At 35.4% G+C, this 24,029-nt stretch overlaps 1 protein-coding gene across 1 annotated transcript in view; it reads right to left on the reverse strand.

Annotated features, from left to right (window-relative positions):
- CSMD1 (CUB and Sushi multiple domains 1) overlaps positions 1–24,029 on the reverse strand; it is a 2,654,573-nt gene that overhangs the window by 256,825 nt on the left and 2,373,719 nt on the right. Inside the window, exons 46-48 of the mRNA XM_069065406.1 lie at positions 21,779–21,892; positions 13,703–13,891; positions 4,281–4,427 (exon numbers count right to left, since the gene is read on the reverse strand). Coding sequence (XP_068921507.1) covers positions 4,281–4,427; positions 13,703–13,891; positions 21,779–21,892 — 450 coding nt within the window. The remainder of the gene's footprint in view (positions 1–4,280; positions 4,428–13,702; positions 13,892–21,778; positions 21,893–24,029) is intronic.

Raw genomic sequence — 24,029 nt, forward strand, 5'->3', positions numbered from 1 at the left:
TGTTTTTAAATATAGTCAAGGTTTGGATTTTTTTATAGGCAGAAAGGAAATAACTGGTTTACAGGGAGAGATTGAAGATCATAGAGAAATTGAAAATAATAATGGCAACCTCAAAACATTGCCATAAGGAGAGCACTTTTATAATCTTGAAACACTAAAAATGTGAACTCTTATTGTTTCTGCCCTCTAAGGGGATGAGTTCTGTGTGTGTGTGTGTGTGTGTGTGTGTGTGTGTGTGTGTATGCATGGGTGCACTTGAGTGGCCACGCATGTGTGTTCACCCATTCACAGAATTTATTGCAAGACTCCATACTCAAAGTTATAAAACTTGAATCAAGAAGGACAAATCTAGAAATAAGATCAAAGGATTTAAAGTGGGAAGTGACCTTAGAGATCATCTAGTACAATACCCTTATTTTAGAAAAGAGAAAACGGAAGCCAAAGGAATTAGTTACATTGGCCAAGGGCATACAGATGTAAAATAGCAGATTTAGAACTAGGGAACTCTTTACTCCTTACTACCCATATGGTCTTGGGAAAGCCAATTAACCCCTGTGGGCTTCAATACCCTTCTTCCTCTGTACAATGAGACTGGACTACAGGAACTCAAGGGTTTCTTTTAGCTCTAAATCTTATGATCTATTTCAATGTACTTATTTTACAGATAAAGAACTGATAAAGAACTGAAAGCCAAAAAGATTAAGTGATCTACCTAAGGTCAGGAAGGTATTAAAGACCCAGAGTCTGAAACCAGCTTCTCTGAGTCCAAACTTGGCTTTCTTTCCCCTTCACAATGCTACCATATGAAGGCCAAGATTTCAAAGCAGATCCTCTGACTCTACATAAATCCAACATTTTACAGGTTACATTTATCTCCCAAATAGAACAAAACATGTTTTTCTAAATGCTTTGATATGTAAAATCAACAATTTACTAAGCATTACTATAAATTGTTGTTGTTGTTCAGTTGTGTTTGACTCTTCCTTACCCCATTTGGGGATTTCTTGAAAGATAGAGTGGTTTGCCATTTCCTTTTTCAGTCCATTTTACAGATGAGTAACTGAGGCAGAGTTAAGTGATTTGCCCAGGGACACACAGCTAGTGTCTGAGGGCAGATTTGAATTCACAAAGATAAGTCTTCCTGTCTTAGAGCTTCCCAAATTTATTTGGCCCATCATCCCCTTTAAAAAAAAAAAATTACCCAGCACTCATCTGGCATTAGGTTAGGTTAACCCTTATTTTTATTTAACGCCCCTTAATTGCACCCAAGGCTTCTACCACCCCCAAGATTGTTTCAGAGGCCCCCAAGGGTCATGTTGCCCATTTGAGGAACCTATAGGCCGAGGCCATCTATTAAGTATTAGTATTACCACAAGTTTAGGTGCTATTTCAGTCACTGGCATAGCAAAAGTATAATAAAATTTTACATATCTATATGTATATCTATATCTAGTGTGTGTATGTGCATATGTACCTATAGGTGGGTCAGGGAGGAATGCATTATTCCTTTTCACACCAATGTTATTTGCTAGAGTACATGCCATTTTCATAATAGCTTCATTTTTTCTACTTTTGTTTGGAAGTGATACTATCATCATGAGGACATGTGTGCATATTTATGCATATAAAAAAGTACAGTGGATGAAAAGCTGGCAGTGAAGCCACAAAGGCCTGGCTTCAAGTCCCACCTCTGACACTGTGATTCTTCCTAAGTCACTTAACCTCTCAGTGTTCTAGGCAACTTTTTAATACTGAATTACAGTAAAGATATCAATTTGCATTTGTAGAGGGAGTTTCCTCACTCAAGAACTCATTCCACCTTTTAAAACACAGGTTCAGCCCTATTTCTAGCCAAAGGAATGGAATAAGTCTATTAAGTACCTATTACGTGCCAAGCACTATGCTAGGCCCTTTTTACAAATATTATTTATTTTTATGCATGAAGATATGTGCAAATACATACACATATGCATACATACATGCAAAAACAGAAATATCATATGGATGCAAAGTATAGATGTTTCTATACACATAGAAATATATATAACTATATTTCAATGTGCAATTACCTAAATATGTATTTTACCATTGCCTAAATATCATCTTAATGGATTTATAATGAAGGGAAATTTACTGAAGCTTCACTTTGGCAAAATGGTTGACTGGTCAATTTAAAGGGGGAAAGAAAGGTTAGGAAAAATTCATTAAGTTTACCTAGGAGAAAACCCGCTGATTTAATAACAATTGTCAAGGCATCGATAGTCTTTTCAAAAACCTGGTGTTTTTTCTTTTCATGTCCTGGATCACCCACAGAAAGACTCAAACCTTTTTATTGACAGAGACTAATACATTCAATTCCCCCTTGCGAATGTGGGCTGCCTTTAATTACAGGCAAGGCAAGTTTTACCGACAAGTAAAGGAAACCTACCCTTTCAAGACCCACTGTCCTCTCAAGAAGGAAATGTGACCTCAAGAGGAGATTTTCGAGACAAGTTTCCAGAGTCATATATTATTGCTCAGGTTTTACATCTTGCTGCTGTGCCTCAAATATCAAAACGTGGCTTTTTTCCCTAGTGAGAAGGGCTACGACAATATAATTGTTTTGAGTATGGGTCAGATCTTGTTGACAGCAGCACATAGGGGAATAATCTTTCACGAATGTATTGACTGAGTGAATTAGCATGTACAACAATAGGCATACGATGGATGAAATTATTCCCATGCTGCATAGTAGTAGCTACTCTTCTTTCATACTGTTCCATGCTTGGAGGGTTTAAAGAGGTATTCTTTAGTTGAGAAAGAAGAACATTGTGTCCTTGCAACTGAAATATTAAAGGGGTAAAAAGTGCTTAAATATTTTTATACTAAAAAAGTAAAACAAATAAGTGAGACTTGTTAATAACAGGGAACCATTAACTCTTAGAGAATGAATTACAAAATCATGCATTCTCCCTGATAGCATGATGGACTGGAAAGAACTGTGACTAGGAGAAGAGAGACCTGGAATCAAACTCTGAGTCTGTGTAACCAGTAACAAATTATTTAACTTTTTGAATTCTTTCTTCTGCAAAATGGTATGAAAATATTAGTAATAAAGACTGGCATTTCCACAGAATTTTAAGGACGTTATTTCATTTGATCATTATGAAAGTACTTTGAGGTACAAATTATTCCCATTTTTGGAGATAAGGAAACTAAATTTTGAAGAGGTTAAGTGACTTTACCTTGTGAGGCAATTTGGTGACTCTGTGAATACAGGGTCAGATCTGGAGTAAGGAAAACGTTCAAATCCTTCCCCAGACACTTACTAGCTGTATTTCTCTAGATAATTCATTTAACCTCTCTCTGTCTCAGTTTCCTCATCTGAAAAACAGTGATGATATTAGCACCTACTTCACAGAATTTTTTTTTGCTTTTTTTGGAGAGGGGGTAGGGCAATTGGGGTTAAGTGACTTCCCCAAGGTCACACAGCTAGTAAGTGTGTCAAGTGTCTGAGGCTGGATTTGAACTCAGGTCCTCCTGACTCCAGAGCCAGTGCTCTATTCCCTGTGCCACCTTGCCTCCCCAACTTCACAGAATTATTGAAAGAATATAAGGTGCTCTGCAAACTTTAAAGTGTTATATATTTGTTAACTGTTATCCACCTCCTCCTCTTCCTCATCATCATAATCACCATTATTATCATTTCATTATCATACAACTAGTGTCAAAGGCATGATTCTGACTAGATTTTTCTGATTCCCAGTACAGTTAATCTTCCCGTTATATTAGATTATGCTGTCTCTGCAATAACTATCTCAGAGGGTTGTTTTAAATTCAATAAGGTATGCTTTATATAAAGCAGTGTGCAAACTTTAAAAAAAGTACAAAAAATAGCAATATACATATGGGTGTACATATATATGTAGTTCCCTTAGCTTTTTCTTCCACAGTGTATGAATCTCTACTCTTTCATGATAGTTTCTCCCTTCTTTTCAGAACCTTTTCCAAAATTTCCATATTTTGCTTTTTATAACGCTTGAATTTAAAAAAAAATATAGCTCTTAAAATGATATTTTTTTTAGAAATCAAATTAAATAGTCAACAAGAACAGTGTCTATATTGCTAGCATACTTTTTAGGTAAAACATTATCCTTAAATACTTACCATGTCATTTCCATGGCACTGAAAATACTTACCTTCAAAATTTAACTTTAAGGTCAAATTGATAAAACCATTTAAGATTTTATGTTAGAAAGATTTTTTTTTCACAAAATTAACTTGAAATAACATTCACTAACCTGAGTAACGGATCTTGAATCCTTTCTTACTAGTTGCATGATCAGTTGACCAGCGAAAATACAATTGATGACTCTTGCTTGTATAATTTGATTGTTCAGTGTGATTCCCACTTAAAAGTACTAACAAAGGACTCTGACCAGAAGAACCTAAGTAAAAAAAAAAAAAAAGAGCAAGTATTCATTGATTCCAGGCAGTCAGTAAACATTTATAAAGTGCCTCTAATATACAGAAAACTGTCCTAGATAGTGAGAAGACTTAGAAAGGTCTTTGTCTTTGCCTTCATGAACCTTATAGGATGTTAAAAAAATTTTTTTAAATTGATACAGATAATATAATGCATTCCTTACTGGAGGGAGTAGAATTTAAGGTAAGCTTTAAAAGACAGACAAGAATTCATCAAAGGAAGGAGAGGTTAGGCATTTCAAGCATAGGAAAAACTGTGTAAGGGCCTAAGTGTGAAACAACAGAAACTACCCACTGATAAAATCACAGGTCCCTCAAAAAGAGAAGTACATGTAATATAGGAACAGGGATACAAAGGTAGATGTCTTACAGGTCCTTTGTAAAGGATCTTTCAATCAAGCAGAGTGGAAGGATGGAGAGTTGTGTACACAAATAGCAACATCCCAAGGAGATCATGATAACTAAACCCATAGGAGAGGTCAAGATAAAGTACTATGGACCATGATGGAATCACAGTGTACTTTCTAAAATACAATGGTATTGGGAATTTCATTAGTATAAAGGATAAGATTTTGAAGAATAATTTTGATACCAGGATATGGAAATTAATTTCCTACTCAGAACTATCCAGAGGTGGACAGTAGAGGGTAAAGGGCATTGATAGGTCATATGAGGGCTTGATAAAGGAAGTGAGGACTATTAACCTGAAGAAGAGATAATAACACAGGAGAATGGAGGGTCAGAGGTAAGAGGACATATGATATTCAAGTCAATGGTAAGAGCCATTAGACTTAGTCTTCTTGGCCCTGCAGTTCAGAATTAGGAACAACAGGGAGAAGTCACAAAAATACAAGTTTAGATTTGGTCTAAGGAAAACCTTCCTAAACATGAAGGAAAGGCTTGATGATCACTTGTCAGATATATTATAGCTGGGATTCTGGGTCAGGTACAGGTCAGGTTGCCATAGATACCTCTGAAGTGCCTTTCAAATCAGAATTCCTAGAATTCTGGTAATATTTTCCTCCACAAAGCTGTTGAAATATGCATAGAGGCAAGTCTAAACAGGTAGCATGATAATGCTAAAGAATGAGAACTATGAAAAAGCTAGAAAATACTGAATTTATACCAATAATATCATACATATTTTCAATTTTCCAATGAATCATTCAAGGTAATAACATGGAAAAAAAATCATATTAAAATCTGTTGTTTGTCCAATAGTTGGACCACATGATAGAGAATAATATTTCTTGTCTGACTGAAGTTTAATGTTAATACATCCAAAGTGTCATTCAGGTAACTGAAGGACTATAAAAGAACCTTTGCCCTGAACTTGACATTTATTACCATATAAAATTCAACTTAAAAAAAGTACACACATACACACAAATACCTGAACCTCATATTAAAGAAGGATTTCTTAGCATAAGGACATTTCTCAATGGATATCATCTTTCATCCAATCTTATACTCATTACATCAAAATCACAAGGCTACGTAATGAAAAAGGAGAGATTTCATATGTATACACACATATGTATATGCACATATATTATATACATATCTTTTTATTTATTTACTTAATTACTCATCTATCTATCTATCTATCTATCTATCTATCTATCTATCTATCTATCTATCTATCTATCTATCTATCTATCTATCTATCACTTTTTGCAGGGCATCTGGGGTTAAGTAACTTGCCCAAGGTCACACGGCTAGGTTTTGTGTGTGTGTGTGTGTGTGTGTGTGTGTATGTGTGTGTGTGTGTGTGTGTGTGTGTGTTAAGTGTCAGGTCAGATCCGAACTCAGGTCCTTTGGACTCCAGGGCTGGCACTCTACTCACTGTGCCACCTAGCCACCCCATGATATACGTATCTAGATTAGAAATACATAATTCAATATTTGTATCTTCCTTAGGACCTAACATAGGACTCTGAAATTGTAGGTAATTTTGGTAAATGTGCAAGTTTTTATGTAATTTTTTTTGTTTATTGTCACAGGTATGGCATTTATTTTATTGCTATAAAAGTACAGCTTAAGACAGATAAGAAAAATTACAGTATAACTTTTAAAAGATACTCAATATTGGACAAAATATGAATCTATAATGAGAATATAATGTTATTAATTCTGTCATAATTCAAGGTGACAAATGAGGTAATTCTCACCTGATACGTGAGCAATTCAAATGATTCTATAAACAGGTGACATTTCACTAGGTGAAACTGCATCAACAGAGGAAATTTTATATCAGATACATATAATCATTTTAACATCTGTCTACCACATGCTAGAGATCGACAGATGTTCACTACCGGGCCATTTCCTTTCTAAATACTAAATTCTCATCAATATTACATAACTATCTCAGCATTTATTCACAAAATATATTTAAACATAATCCCACTGAATTCTTCAATCTTTTGAGAGAAACATTTCTTCTACCCTATCATTTATTAGTTGTTCTGCAAAATAATAGTATAATGATCATTGTTTCATATTGTGCTTTCTACACAACCATTTGGGTTACTGTGGCAATTCAGATTTAATAATTTAGTCTGATTAAAAAATTAGATACTTGGATATATACATATATGTGTATATATTTGTATATGTGTGCATATTCATTCTTACATAAGTGCATTTATATACCTATGATTGATATTTAGGCAATATTGTCTAGTTGATAAGAGAGTTGATCTCAAAACTAGGATGTCCTGAGTTCAAATCTCACCTCTGATATATGCTAAATTTATGACCCTGTGCAAGTAGGTCATGTAACTTAGTACTCTAGGCAGTTCTCTCAAGTTATAAGTTTTAGTAAAGGTATCATATACCACTGAGGGAAGGAATTTCCTGCACAGTGCTGTACACTATACCAATAAAATCATAAGTTCAGTCTTTCTCCCTTTGCCTGGCATAAAAGAGTCACTTAATAAATACTTATTGATTACCCACATGCATGCATTGTGTTCAATGGTATAGTTGTTGCTAGGGAAGCACTATGTAAAACTTAAAGGGCTTTACAAATATGAGGCACATCCTAAGCCTTTAATTAAATGTTTGTTAATTGAGTATTTGACTGTCGTATAAACACATAATTCTATAGGTAAACAATTTAAGTCAGTTGTTTCAATGAAATCACAGGTATGGATAAAATAACAACAGGCTGATATGATTGGTTTAAAAAATACTGAACTCATTATTTTCTTAATTTAATTGATCAAATCAATTAAAATATTTAAATTTATTGTGAGACCCAGAAATATACACCTTGAATTATGATAGAATTAATTATATTCAATTATCTGGAAGACTATTCAATTCACAAAAATCACAAAGAAGTAGATTTAGTCTCAATGTAAAAATGATTATCTAATCATTAGAATTATCATATGCCTTTTTCCTCCCTCCACCCTTCCTGTGGAATGGGCCTGCCTCAGGTGACACTGGGTTTTTTATCATGAAAGATTTTTAAATTGTGGCTGGATGATCTGTTAGAGATGGTATAAAAGTGATTTTCTTTTCAGGAATATACTAGACTAGAGTCCTAGAACCTCTGTCATTCCCTCCAACTCTGAGACACTGATTATGTGATATAACCTATCTCAGGGATGGGGAACCCATGGCCCTAAGGCCACGTGTGGCTATCTAGGACCTTATGTGCAGCCTTTTGACTGAATCCAAATTTTACAGAACAAATCTTTTTATTTTTATTAATACATTTTTATCATTTCTATTTTCATTTTTTTTGATGAATATATTTAAAATACCAAAAAAGAAAATAAGTTTCAATGAGGTAATCCTTCCAGACTGACTGGCACAATTAGAACATTATTAGGCCATAAGGGCTAAATTGATGGCTGCTATGCTTGTTATGTAGCTCTAACTTCCCCCACCTGACTGTTGCTACTATCACACAAGACTGGTTGCAGAGAGTTTATATGGGTCCAGTATGCCAGTCTGTTATCAGCTTTTGACAAGGGTACACTGTGTTTCTGTTTGAAGTGGGATTTGTGAATAGTTACGCAGCTCAATAATATTTTCTTAAGTCTGTCAGCTTAACAGTCCATCATGTCAAAGAAGACCAAGAAAACACTGAAGAAAACAGATTTTTCAATGAGAATTGGGAATTACAATATTATCTTGTTTCTGCTAAAGATAAGATGATTTGCTTGCTTTGTGGTGCTACAATATCACCATTAAAGCAATTCAATGCTTATCAGAATTGTAACACTCATTAGGACCACAAATATTTTATATTAGAGGGAGAGGCATGAATGGTTGTATTGTAGAAATTAAAAGCTGAAAAGCAAATGCAAAGACAATTCTTTCAGGCAGCAATAAGACCTGGAAATAATGCCACTGAAGGAACTTATAAAGAAGCACATATACTTGAGGAAAAAGGGAAGTCATTCAGTGATGAAGAAATTGTGAAAAATGCATTGTTGAAGTTGTAGGATGCTTAGACCCCAATAATGTTTCAAAGTACAAACAACTACCTCTTTCAAGGAGAACAACTTCATGTAACATTTCAAAAGGAAAATATATATTATTCAATCTCTTTGGATGAATCCACTGATAATACTGACCCAGCACAAGTTTTATACTTCATTTGGATCTTCATAGATTTTCTTTGCTATGAAGAATTACTTGCTTTGGGCACTCTTGCAAACAGAACACAGAATAGATATCTTCAACAACTTTCAAGAAAAATACGGTGAAGCTGAACTGAATTTGGTAAATTTAGTAAGTGTATGTACAGATGGTGTACCTTCCATGACAGGAAAACATGAAGGGTTTATTGCACAGATTAAAAAAAATGTATTAACAGATTCAGATTCTCTCACTTTCTTTCATTGTATCTTACACCCACAAAATCTCTGTACTAATGTTACTATTTTAAGTGACACTTTGCAACAACTTATAAGTATTATTAACTATATTCATGCAAATGCTACACCATATAAGTTTCATAACATTCAAAGTTGAACAATGAGAGAGGCAGTATGGATTTGCTGTTTCATTCTAAAGAGTGTTGGCTATTATATGGACAGGTGTTAGCCAAAATTTTATCTCTGTGAGAACAAATAGTTAAATTTTATGAAGAACAATATCAACAATGTGACTTACTGAAAGATTTCTATATGAATGTTGCATTTCTGTATGATATCAAATCAAAACCACTTGGATATTTCTTTGCAAGGTAAAACTGTCTATATATATATATATATATATGTGGCAAAAAAAAGCCAAGCATTTTGGACAAAGCTATCTTTGTTCAAAACACTTCTTCAAAAGGAAATTTCAGATGAACATTTTCATCAATTAGCAAAGATTACTGAAGAAAAGATGATGTATATGAATATGAAGAATACTCAACTGTTATAGATCTATTAATTGAGGAATACAATAAAAGCTTCACTGACTTTAAGTATCATGACATCACACTCAAATTAGCATTTCTGTCTCACCTAGTTGATATCACCAATGCACCTAAAGAATGAAGGATGGAAGCAATTGAACTCTCCATAGATAACATTTTTAAGACACTGTTTGATTCTAAGAAAGATCCAACTGAATATAGAAAAATGCAGAATACCCAAACCTTCAGCAAAATGCCTGAAAAATGATTTATTGTTATTTAACCACTTATTGCTACAAATCTACATTATCTTACCTAACCCAAACCAAGATGCCCATGAAGTCACAAATGATTGATACATCATCAGAAGATCAACTGAGGGGGTGGAGCCAAGATGGCGGAGTAGCAGCACGACCTTCCCGCTGCTCCGGATTCCACCTTCCCCAATCCATATAAAAGGGGGTCTCTAAACAAACTTTGGAGCTGCAGAACCCACAAAATGACACAGAGAAGCTAACCTCCCACTGAGGACAGCCCAGCAGGCTGGCAGGAATCCAACACAGAGCTCTGGGAGCTGAGCCCAGCCCCACACTGAGGCTTTAGCCCCAGGGCAGGCCTGACCACCTACCAGCCAGAGGGACTCCAGATCAGCAGCAGCTGTGGCCATTTCCAGATTTATCAACACATAGATGCAAAGGACAAAGTGAGAGGTCAGTGCAGTCTGGACTTTGGGACCCAGTAAGTGGGAGTGCGTGGCTTTTGCCCCCTGGGGCGAGAAGCCACTGAGATGCTGGCACAGCCAGCCAGGGCCACGTGGAAGCTTCAGCTCCTGGGCTGCAGAGTGGAGGGGGACCAAGCACCAGTCTGAGGGGTAATCACTCTTGCTTTAACCCTCTTGGATCTGGATTGTAGTCTAGGGTGGAGGTCCTGGGGTGTGTGTCCAGCTTGCCAGAGCGTGTGGACACCTCAGAGAGGGCACCCATCTAATACCTCTGGCAGCTGAGAAACCCCAGCGTTTGGGACGAAAGCTCCCCTGTCTGGTGGCAGAGTCCTACTGTGGCAAAAAGCCCAGGGGTCAAGTGACTAAGGGGCAACATGACCAGGCAAAGGAAACAAAGCAGACAGAAGATTCCAACATTACACTCCTATTTTGGGGACAAAAAGGAGCAAAGCATGGAACAGGAGGAAGACAGTGAAGTCAGAACTCCTGCACCAAAAGCTTCTAAGGAAAATGCAAGCTGGTTACAGGCCATAGAGGACCTTAAGAAGCAGATAAGAGAAGGGGAGGAAAAATTGGAAAGAGAAATGAGAACAATGCAAGAAAATTATGAAAAGAGAGTCAACAGCCTGACTGAGGAAAATAATACCTTAAAAACAGACTGACTCAAATGGCAAAAGAGGCTCAAAAAGGCAATGAGGAGAAGAATGCCTTAAAAAAACTAAATTTTCCAGATGGAAAAAGAATCTCAAAAGCTCACTGAGGAGAATCATTGCTTCAGAATTAGTTTGGAGCAAATGTAAGCTAATGACTTTATGAGATATCAAGATGCTGTTAAACAGATCCAAACAAATGAAAGAATAGAAGGCAATGTGAAATATTTCATGGGAAAAACCAATGATCTGGAAAATAGATCCAGGAGAGATAATTTAAAAATTATTGGACTACCTGAAAGCCATGACCAAAGTAAGAACCTAGAAATCATCCTCCAGGAAGTTCTCAAAGAAAACTGCCCTGATGTTTTAGAACTAGAGGGAAAAATAGAGGTTGAAAGAATCCACCGATCACCTCCTGAAAAAGATCCCAAAAAGAAAACTCCTAGGAATATTATAGCCAGGTTCCGGAATTCCCGGATTAAGGAGAGAATATTACAAGCATCCAGGAAGAAACAATTTGAATATTGTGGAAACAAAATCAGGATAACCCAGGATCTGGCAGCTTCTACACTGAGGCATCGAAGGGCTTGGAATATGATATTCCGGAGGTCAAAGGAGCTGGGATTAAAACCAAGAGTCACCTACCCAACAAAACTAAGTATCATGTTTCAGGGGAAAATATGGTCATTCAGTGGAATAGAGGACTTTCAAGCATTCTTGCTGAAAAAACCAGAGTTGAATAGAAAATTTGACAATCAGATACAAGAAGCATGAGAAGGTAAACAGGGAAAAGAAATCATAAGGAATTTATCTAAGTTGAACTATTAACATTCCTACATGGAAAAACAATAATTGTAACTTATGAAACTTTTCTCAGTAGTTGAAGGGATTAGAAATATATGCATACATACATATATACACATACATATATGTCTATATATGAGGGTGTATGGGTATATGAATACATATGTGAATGTGTGTATATATGTTTACAGGTATACATAGATAGAGGGCACAGGGCCAATTTAACAGGAAGGGATGATACTTAAAAGGTGAAATTAAGAGGTGAGAGGAATATAATGAGAGGAGATGGGGAGAAACAGATTGGGGTAAACTATCTCATACAGAAGAGGCAAGGGGAAATGGTTACAATGGAGGGGAAGAATAGGAAGGCAAAAGGGAATGGGTCAACCTTATTCCCATTGAATTTGGCTTGAGGAGGGAATGAAATACACACTAAATAGGGTATCTCACCCTCCAGGAGAGTAGGGGGGAAAGGGGATGAGAGGGGGGATGATGGAAGGGAGATCAGGCTGGGGGGAGGGAAGTTAGAAGCACCCACTTTTGAAAAGGGACTGGATCAAAGTAGAGAATAGAACAAGTGGGAGGTGGGATAGGAGGGAGGGAAATATAGTCAGTCTTTTACAATATATCTACTATGTTATTGTTTTGCATTAGCCACACATGTACAACCTATACTGAACTGCTTATCTTCCCAGTAAGGGTGGGTGACAAGGAAGGAAGGGAATGAATCTGGAATCGAAAGTTTTAAAATCAAATATTCAAATATATATATATATATATATATATATGTGTGTGTGTGTGTGTGTATGTTATTATTAATACCATCTTACATGTAATTGGGAAATAAGATATACAGGCACTGAGGCATAGAGATCCACTGGAAAAGTCGAAAGGGTTATGAGAGAAAATATGGGAGAGAGCAGATTGGAGGAGGGGATATCCTGTGGGACTGCTATTTTGGGGTGATGGGTAGGGGAAAAACGGGGAGAAAATTTGCAACTCAAAATCTGGTGGAAACGAATGATGTAAATCAGAAGTTAATAAGGCATTAAAAAAAAAGATCAACTGAGACCACGGACCTCCATGCTATAACCAAATATTCAAAAGCTTTCCCACAAAAAGCAGACATGCCAAAGTCATTAAAAGGCTAATTAACTTTAAAATGAACAAATAATTTTCATTTTTTAATTTATTAAGTATACAGTAGTTGGATTTTTACAAAATAATGTACATTTTAAAGTATATATAATTGAAGTTTCTTGAATGTGGCCTTATTTCATTACTAAATATTAATGGATCCTCCAACATGGAAAGGTTCCCCACCCCCAATCTATCTAATGTTAAATTTAAAAACATATTACCCTATTAGTTTTTTTGAAAATTAGGAATATATGCAGAACACCAGATTACTACACAGGATATCTGCTTAACCACAAAAACCAATTCTCTAACTCTGCCAGATAACTGAGGGTTTATTGCCATTTGGGGAGAAATATCTTTTTTTATATTCCTATCCAAATAAGCCAAATCAACAAGGATTTAATAAGTACCTCCTATTTACCAGACACTGGGGACATAAAGACGAAAGTGAAAAGTCCCTGTCCCCAAGGAGCTAAGGTGTTCAGAGCTTTAAATGTATTTTATTTTACAAACACATTGTCTTTCCCTAAAGAACATTAAAGGATTACTTACCATCAAATATTTCCAGCACATCAAACTGCTTCTCACTCTGAAATGTTTCCACAAAGATAGTGATATTATAGCCTACTTCCACTTTAATGGTCCAGGAGCAAGTCTGGGAGTTAAAGTAATTGCCTGGATATCCTGGACTCAGAATCACTCCAGATGACTCAGTGCGGACTTCATTTGCTGGGCATTGAGCTAAAGAAAAGAAGACAAAGATATTGTTTCCCTTCCCCAAAGCTGAAAATTCAATGGATTAGAATCCCTTAAAAGGGGAAAAATGCTCAAGAATTCTGTTCTGATTCATCAACTAAATTAAATACACCAACACACATTTGTTCAGGGAAATTATCTGTTGATAGATGGTTTTGCTTATCCATGCAGTTTTCCCCCATCATTCCCTTATTTAATTTTCTATCTAAGAGGTGCTATGGAAAGAACATTGCCTTAAAGTTTAGGAAACTGATTCCAGTTCCTATCTCTGATTTATATAGCTATCTGACTTTGAGGAAGTCAATTAAATCTCTTGGAGCCTTAGGCTCCTCATTTGTGGATGATAGTCACATTACCCGTTTCACAAGATTGTTGTGAAGAACTTGTGTCTTAAACCTTAGTTCCATATAGTCATATAAGTTATTATATCTTATTCAAGAGAAATGAGTTATATTCAGTGAAGTATTATTCAGAAAGGATGACCTATTAGGAAAAAGAAATCAGGATATCTAGCAAGTAACTGCTGTAAAACAATCCAAATAATTTCCAAATGTCAGGCCACAGAGCAAAAAATTAAGAGATGAACATTAGCATTAAGGGAGGGAGAATGGCATAGTGAAAGACAGACAGTGAACTTTGATATTACATCTCTTCTACCTGTCTTCACTTGTAAATATAGGAGGTGGGGTTGAAATAGGTGCTTTTTAATGTCTCTTCTGATGTTCACTAGCTCTCTTTGTGTGTGTGTGTGTGTGTGTGTGTACGTACACTCATATGTATATATATACACACATATATATTATATACTTACATATAATATATAGAGAGATTCAGATGAATATATACATAATATCACAAATATGGAATCAAAAAGAGACAGACTGAAGACGGAATTTCAGTGGGTATAGGAAACTTCCAAAGAGAAAACATCCTTAACTAGTGCATATCATTACCTGGTTTGCAATTTACAATCTTAAGTTTCCTGAGTCATTGAGAAGCTAGCTGATTTGACCAGTATCCCACAGTCAGAGGCATGACCAGAACCAATGTATTTTTTCTTCTCAAGGGGTTTCTCTCTACCCCCTATGCCTATGAATATGGAATTAGACCATTCTACCACATCAAATACGATAAACAGGGTTCCTATCTACAGCTCTAGAACAGGGAAAACTGGACCCAAGGGAATGCTTCTTACCCTGGGCTTGTGGGAATGTGGGAATCAACTGAAACTGGCAAGTTCAGATAGTAATGGGAAGGGGTATACATGTATTTCCCATAGTACTTATTCCACATTTTGGTGAATGAAGCAGAAATTCAGTTACATTCAGCTATCACTTTAAAAAGTTCTGATTATGAACAAGTCACTTTTAAGTGCTAGAGATTACAAAGATAAATAATAGTTCCCCCATCTACTCCAATATATTCTACTTGAAGTCATAAGAACCATGATCAGTACAATTACCATTCATGATTCTAAAGGACCAGTGATAAAGCATATTATTCATTACAGAGAGGTGACAGATTTGGTATAAAGAATGAGACTTATTTTTTATACAGTTACTGAAGAAATTTGTTTAGCTTGACTATATATTTGTTACAAGAAATTTATTTTTCTTTATTTTTTTAAATTGCTAATGGAGTACAGAATAGGAGCGAGAGAAAACAGATTTCTGTTATTTTTTTAGTAGAGAAGTAGGGGTGTTGCTATAGATGTGAAATATTTCACTAACTTTCAGATGAGATCACTGAATTATTACTTTACTTAAATGTCTTACTTTGTTACAAGAAACCTTTTATGAAATGGAAGTAATCCAATAAATGTGATGCAAAAACAAAACATTTTTAAGAAATTATCACAATGAAAAGTTAACCCTATGTTATCATTTCCTGGTTCTGATTTTTCAGAGGAAGTAGACTGTCTCTTTTTGAAGTCCAATTCTCCTTCCCTGTCCTCAACACATAGCATACCGAGAAAAAAATGAATGCTTGGTGTATTGTACTGCAGTTCAACCATTTCCTCTCTATGATAAGGGTATATCATTTAAATGATTTGAAAAACTGAGCAGTTTGCAGCAAATTACATTCTAATAACAGAAAAAGAAGAAAGGTCTTTTTATATCCTGCTTCAACAATGCTCAAGATCATGCCCCAATTTTGAGGAGAACATTGCAACATCAGCATCATCATCATCATCATCATCATTGTCAGTATCATTATCATCATCATTTATATAGTACTACCTAGGTTCCTTGGAAAACTATATTTTTTAATGCAGATAATCTTTTTCTTGTCTTGTTACATCAAAATTAAACAACAGAACAAAAATAATTTGTACATACAAACCACAAAAAAGAGCCTTAAACTAAATAAGCCCTCCTAATTCCTATATTTACTCTTCAATTTTAAATAAAAATTATACCTCAGCAATCTTTTATTTATAGAACAGTTCAGTGAAAGCTACCACTGTTATTAGTGACAGTTAATAAATAAATAGAAGAGTCCTTGAAATATTCATGTTGTAATATTGATTTAATTTAATCAGAATGGCCCAGAAGATTTATTATCAGCTCTTCCTTAATGAGAGAGAGAGAGATTTATTTGCCCAAAGGATAAAAATCTTATCTATAGAAGTTATCTTATATTAGCTAATTATGTTTCCTTTGGAAGACATTATACTATAAAGATTTAAAGATAGGGTCATTTTTTTCCCTCAAACAAATGAACATAAATCCATGCAATATATTTTGATATTGAGAGTATAGTTTATTCAAATGAAAATATAATTCAAACTGAGAAACAAATCTTAAAACTTAGAAAATGAAGTTGGCAAAAGATAGACTGATAATCTAAAATACTCCTTAAATATTTATTTTTCAGGAAAGTTTGCATATTTAAAAATGGAAAATCAATTGCAAGTAATACAAAAAGAGATAATACTGACTAGTCACAGAAGTTAGTTTCATAGTTAAAAGGTTATTTTTTTCTATGATTCAATGGTCAGCAAATCCATATTTTTTATTTGACTATATCACATCCTTCAATAAGTGAAACTGTCAATGTTTTGCCATATTAAAAGTACATGTAATTAATGTATATATTTAAATCTTTCTATAGAGTGGATAGATGAGCATCTCCACTGATTCAACCATAGTTGACTGTTAGGGAAATGTTGTTATGGCCTCTCTAGGTACTGATGTCAGGGTAACAAATCATTTCCAATAAAAATCTGATTTGGGGATATTTGAATTACATATGTGTCCCACCACTACCATAAATGTGCCTATCAGAGGGGTGGCTAGGTAGCACAGCAAGTAAGAGCACCGGCTCCAGTGTCAGGATGACCTGGGAATCGAATCTGGGCTCAGACACTTAGCACCCACCCAGAAACACCTGGCCGTGTAACTTTGAGCAAGTTACTTAACCCCGATTGCTTTTAAAATAAATAAATAAATGTGCCTATCAGGGCAGGGTGCTCATCATAGAATTGTCTTTTAATAGGTAGCATTATCTGAGATGTCAGCACCATTAACTGCTGGATCAACCTCAATGTATATGCCCATGTAGAGATTATGATCTTCTGGTAGTACAGCTGAATACAGCCAATACTGGAATTTTGTGGCTGCCTGGGAAGAAGAAACTTGTTATCAATTTCTAATGCAACCACTGAAAAATGTCATATTTCAGTATATTTGAAAATCCATTCCAGTGCAGTGAAGTTAAATTGCAAGAAGAATCTTAATTTAACAAAAGGAAGAAAATGAAAGAGATAAAAATATAAATGTAATTTAAATTATTATATTATTATATTCTACTGCCTCTTTCCATTTTTTTCCCACACTCAAAAATGAATTTGGAAATTTTCCCTATTGAGTAGCAATATTTTTTGTGTTTCATTTTGTTTCTCTTGTTCCTTTCATATCTGCTTGATTCCTTCATGTTCATTCCTATATATTGCTGCCAAGAGTAACACCCACTTACAGTGGAAGCTTTGAAGTGATGGCAGGCTTTGCCACAGCTGAGTTGTTGGGTTTTTGTGTTGCTGTTTTTTTCCTCATGCAGCAATCACACATTCAAAAATACACAGCATCTCCACAAGGGACTCTCAGAAACCTCCCTCCATCACCCCAGAAGAGGGAAGCATCTGCTCATGGTTCCCGTCAAAAACACCTTCTAAAGGAACTTGCCACTCATAATTAGATTCTTTCCTGTACTGAGTCATCAAACTACATAGTATTATTTAGTAATACTGGCCTCTAAAAGGAAAATGAAGCATGAGGCTTAATACTTAAAGCATATAATTCCCCATACTTTATAGGACTTTCAGAACAGTTGAACATTCACATTTTAAGATTCGTTAATGATTGAGATCAATTCTAAGATGCACCTGTACCTATAGGAGAAGTGGAAAAACCCAGGAAACAACTGGGAAAAGCTGTCAGCTAGGACCTCTGGAAGACACAGCTTCATTATTTTCAATATATACAAAAAATTAGCATCAGTCTTGGTCATTTTCCTGAGCTTCTCCCTAGAGCTTTCTAGAAGAGGTGAGGCCAGCTAGTTGCTAAGTGTCTTTCATGTCTACTTCAAATTCCCATTTTCCCCCCACTAGTTATTTATTCTTCAGTTGAAATAGTTAAGAGTTAGTCTGTTCCCATAATATTAATCTAGAAGCTGAGTTGTGAATTCAGTCCTAAGACATAGATGTATAGCTGAGTGACAACCCACTAATGTGGTTGATAGCTGAGGTGACTTTGAAGTAAGTTACTCGTCTTTATTCATTAACTTATATATAGAAAAAGTTTCCCAGATAGCACTGGCAAAATGTGACTCCAAGGCTGTCATAGATCATTCTCATTTAAGTCAAAATGAAATATATCTGGCAAAGTCCATCAGTAGGACAGCAAGCATTTATTAAGTACTTACTCTATGACAGGCACTGTGTTAAGTACTAGGGATACAAGGAAAGCAAAAACAGTCCCTGCCCTCAAGAAGCTTTTATCCAAATGGGGGAGACATGATATAATCTATGTACATGTAAGATATATGCAGAGTGGATGGAAAATAATTTGGAGAGGAGAGCAGAAATTATGAGGTAGGGGAAAGCAGGAAAGGACTCCTACAAGACGTTGCATTTGAGCATTACCAAGACATAGGTGTCCTGTTTAGTTTAAAAGTATATTTTTCTTAGATTCACTAAGACACTGAAGTGGTAGTGACAAAATGCTTTGGCCTATAAGAAGTAGACAAATTTGTCAGTAATCCCAGAAGCTGTGTTTTGTTTTTGTATTTTGGGTAGGGGGTGTATATCAACTAGCTAGATAGACCTTAAAAAATCCAAAGTTTTTGAGAACTGAAAAAGCTAAACTAAATAAAAAATTTTCAAAGAACTATTACTCCAATTGTGACACCATATAGATTCACAGATCCTAGAGCTTGAAGGGAATTCAGGGGATCATTTGTTTTGACTTTACCCCTCAGGAAAAGCATTACTTCCAGGGAAGGCAGAGAAGTTCAATGACTTTCCCAAGGTCATACAGCTAATTAGCAGCAGAGAGATGTGGGGATAAACCAGAAGCATAGCCTACAATCTACTAGTGTACTGGTCTTTACAGTACATTAGGGTGTGGTTCTTGAGGTGGCTAGGTGGCATGATAGCTAGAGCCCTACACCTGGAGTCAGAAAGACCTGAGTTCAAATTTGGCTCCAGACAGTTACTGGTTGTATGAGCCTGGGTATGTCAGTTAACTTTTGTCTACCTCACTTTCCTCATCTATCAAATGAAGATAATAATATTACTTATGCCATAGGGTTGTTGTAAGGATAAAATGAAATAATATTCACAAGCATTTTGCAAAATTTAAAGTATTATATAAAAGCTAGCTATCATCATCATCATTATTATTGTTACATCTCATTATGTCATCTCTTATCAAGGCAACATACTGGTTTAGTTCAGAGATGGGCAACCTGCGGCCTTGAGGCCACATGTGACCTTCTATGTCCTTAGATGCAGCCTTTTGTCTAATTCCAAGTTTTACAAAACAAATCCTTTTATTAAAGAGATTTGTTCTTTGAAGTTTGGATTTAGTCAGTGGGTTGCATTTGAGGACCTAGAGGGCCACATGTGGCATCAAGGCCACAGATTCCCCAACCCTGGTTTAGTTTTATCTGTAGTAGTCAACTATCTCTATAAAATACTGTAATGACAAGCAAAGTAGTACTTCAGCTCTTTGTTTCAGTTATTCAAGTGCCTTTGAGCCCTGCCTGTGATTATATCAAGTCTTTGTTGGAAACAGTATACATTGTGCTGCCCTTATTAGGTGTAAGGGAGTTTGGAGACCTTCCATGCCCTTCATAGGCCTAAAGTCATCACATGGAGGCCTCCATGGGAGGAACTTGCTGAAAGAGCACAACAGGAAGGCCACAATAGGAAGGGCAGAATAGGAAGGAGCAGAGCAGATAAAAGCTCAAGCACAAGCTGAGACCAAGCCGAACAGAGATTGTTAATGCTTGTGATTTCAGCACTCTGTAGCACTCTGTTGGTCTGTCAGACAAAAGCCTTAACTGTTGCTTTTAGACAGAAGTCCTAGAAGAGGACTTGACTGCTGATCCAGAAGCCCTGGAAGAAGATTTTACTGCTGATTCAGAAGCCCTGAAAGAGGGTTTCACTGCTATTTACAGAAGTCCTGGGATTTTACTGTTGATTTGTGTTTGATTTCTCAGACAGAAGCTTTGTCTACTGATTTGTGTTTCTTTGTTAGACAGAAAGTGAATTGAGGTGATAGTGTGGGAAGTGTGTGTGAAAACTGTTGTAATTTTGCTAAGCTTAGTGTGTGTAAATATTGCGTCTCTGTTAAGCTTTGTCTTCTGAGAAACAGACTGCAAAGGGATGGGAATAGACTAGTTACCAGAGAGCTGCCTACCTGTAAAGCCAGACAACAGTGGGGTGAATCCAGGTAAGAGCTGGGAGCATGGAAAAGGAGCCATGGAGTTTGGAAGTCAGACTCCAGTTAAGATGAAAGGACCTTTACTTGAGTACTGAGTGCTGACTGATGAGACTGTAACTTACTTGTGACCTAGGGGTGGATGGTCTTTGTACTTTTCCCTATCCCTTAAGGATGACTGACTTAAGGATAATCACTCCTTAAGGATGATTAGCTTAAGAATGACTGGAAGCTAGCCTGTAGTTAAGGATGAAAGGAGACTTCATTTGGTTACTCTATACTGATTGATGAGATGTGACTTATTGAATGATATGTTTTATTTAAGACTATGTGGCCACTTTAGTAATAAGTTGTTCTGTTATATTGTTGTGAATGTTTTGCTTTAGTTTATTGCTGAATAAATAGAGAGTTCACTATACTATTCTATCAGAACCTTAAAGTTATTCACAGCAGCAGTCCTCAGAAGAGCCACTGGTGATTGGCTTTATAAGTACACATTGGGATTTCTAAGGAATTTAAAAACAATTGGCCTTTGGACTATACTGCTCGAAATACCCTTTATGAGTAGGGATTACCAAAAGTATGTCAGAATAAATCAGCAATTTGCCTGGTGAGAAACAGTTACAGAAGTCATTAAATATATGTCCTGATTATAGTGGGTGCAGATGCTTAGTCCAGATACTCCCTTATATTCCTTAGCACTTTTCAACTCATTTATTTTCATATTTTCCTTTAAAAAGAATCATTGATGGTAAATTCTTGTCCCATGAACCATGAATTGTGATCTTCCTCTAAGAGGAAGGGAGAATGAGAAAATTCTCTTAAATAGTGATAGAATATTTAAGGGAAAATGTTAGTAAATCTTTAAGTCCTACTAGTACCATATACAAAGACATCTTTTTATTTTTTTGTGTAAGAAAGAACTTACCTTCACAGGTTGGGGGAGATCCTTCAAACTGCAACTGAGCACTGAGCTTACAGGTCAATATATCAGTTCCTGACAGTGTGTAACCAGGAAGGCACTGGTACTTCACAAAGTCCCCTAAAGGAATCAATGAAATATTCTTGTTTTTTTTTCTTTATGAAAACTGGCATGTATATATGTAATATATATAACTATTTAAAATATAAATATATATGCCTTTAAACATCAAGTATCTAATTCATTTTTTCTGCTTAATTCCAAGCACATATTTTTAGTCCTCCATATAGAAAGATGCTATTTTCCATAATAAGAAATATATTAAGTTTTTTTCCCCCAAGAATCCTGACAAATGCCATCCAAATATTTTTCCCTGCCCTACATTGTTAGTAATTATTTTTCAGACATTTGGATGGTATTGAAGTGTTCGCTTTGGCCATATAATTCCAAACTAACATCCTTTTATGAATCAAAGACCCAGCTCAAACCATCTCCTCCAAGATGTTTTTCTCTGATCCTGCCGATTAGAAATACATATTCTTGCCCTCTGTGGAACTCTTGAAGCCCTTTGTTTTGAGCTTCTCATTAATTACTATACTTACATCATTATTAACCAAAGGAGTGATTTTATCTGGTATAGGTAATTGTCTAAGAAGCTCAGAATTTCCCTTCACTAATGCAGATGTTCATGTATTCTGCAATTTAGAGTCATACAAAGCTACATGGGAACAGTGAGAGGTTAAGTAACTTGTCCAGGGTCATACAGCCAGTATGTGTGAAAGGCAGTATTTTAACCCAAGATTTTCTGACTTTCTATCCTCCAAATTATACTGCCTCTCTTGCTGCTTATCATAATAATAATTATTAGGAATAATAATAGCAATAACAATATGGGTTTCCTACTAGATTAAGTTTCTTTGAGACAAAGATAGTTTTTATTATCTTTTGTTTCCCCCTTACTACCTTATTCAGTACTCTACACATTACTCAATGTTGACTGAATCAATCACTAAACATTTATTAAGTGCCTACTGAGTATTAGGTACTGTGCTCAGACTGCGAATACAAAAACAGAAATTAAACAATTCCTGCCTTTTAGGAGCACACATTCTATCTGGGTGATAATACACAGATATATAAATAAATATAAACCAAATATACACAAGGAAAACATTGAGGAAAAATGTAACTAACAGCCATAAGCCCAGGAAAACCTGAACATAAGGGGTCACTTGAGTAGAATTTTCAAAGAAATGAAATTCTAAAAGGTGAAGGTACTTTAGGAGTATACTGCAAATATGGAAAACAATCAGTGCAATGGTGTTGGTAAAAGAGTTGGCAAATGTAGTGTCATATTTTAGGAACATCAAGAAAACTGGAAGCTAGTTTGGTTTGTCCAATAAAATGTGGGAGTGAAATAATAAAGACCACAAAATTAGAACTTCAAAATAATTTGTTAATTGTAAAATAATAAAATGAAAGAATTGCCTTGCTTGATTGTCATTTTATAGTCAACTGAGTTTAGAGACTAGGCATGTATGCTCATGACTACCTCATTCATTAGTGACATTAATCAGAGTCCAAAATAAAGACCACAAATTTGGGACTTCAAAATAATATCAATTAAATATATTGTAATAATGTCATTCTTCTCAGAGAAAGGTCAGTTTAAAATTGGTTATAATTTTAATACTGATTGAGTCATGTAACAAGGAAGGAATATTAGACCATCTAAGTGCTTAGTCTTAGACTTTAAGGAAGGTCTCCAACACAATGGAGAAGTACTAAGTACAGAGCCTATGGAGGAACATGGAAAGGAATCAAATGTGATGACAAGTACTGAGTAGGTTACTATTGGCACTGATATAGGGGATACCTCCAATGATGGAATCATAGAATCACTGAAAATGTTGAAGAACTTACTTTTTAAAGTTTGTTCCTTCATACATTGACTATTTCTTGTTATCAAAAATAATTATATTCCAGACAAAAGAACAAACTAAAAACTTAACGGAAATATTTTAAAATAATTTATGTAAATCATATTGAAAACTTAAAGTATTATATAATTGTTTAATATTATTAAGTAAAAAAGTAGAAGGACTTTTATAGTTGGAAAGGGAAAAAATCATGTAATCAGATATGACTACTAATAGAATATGACACCAGAAATACCTTAAAAAGTCTTTTAAAAAACAGTTAAGATAAATGATAACAAATATACAAAGTACTTATACTAATTTGAAAGCAAGACTTA

The sequence above is a fragment of the Petaurus breviceps genome, unplaced genomic scaffold (genome assembly GCF_028583685.1).
Source record: "Petaurus breviceps papuanus isolate PSGF00001 unplaced genomic scaffold, PetGlider_PUasm1.0 90686, whole genome shotgun sequence".
NCBI lineage: Eukaryota > Metazoa > Chordata > Mammalia > Diprotodontia > Petauridae > Petaurus > Petaurus breviceps.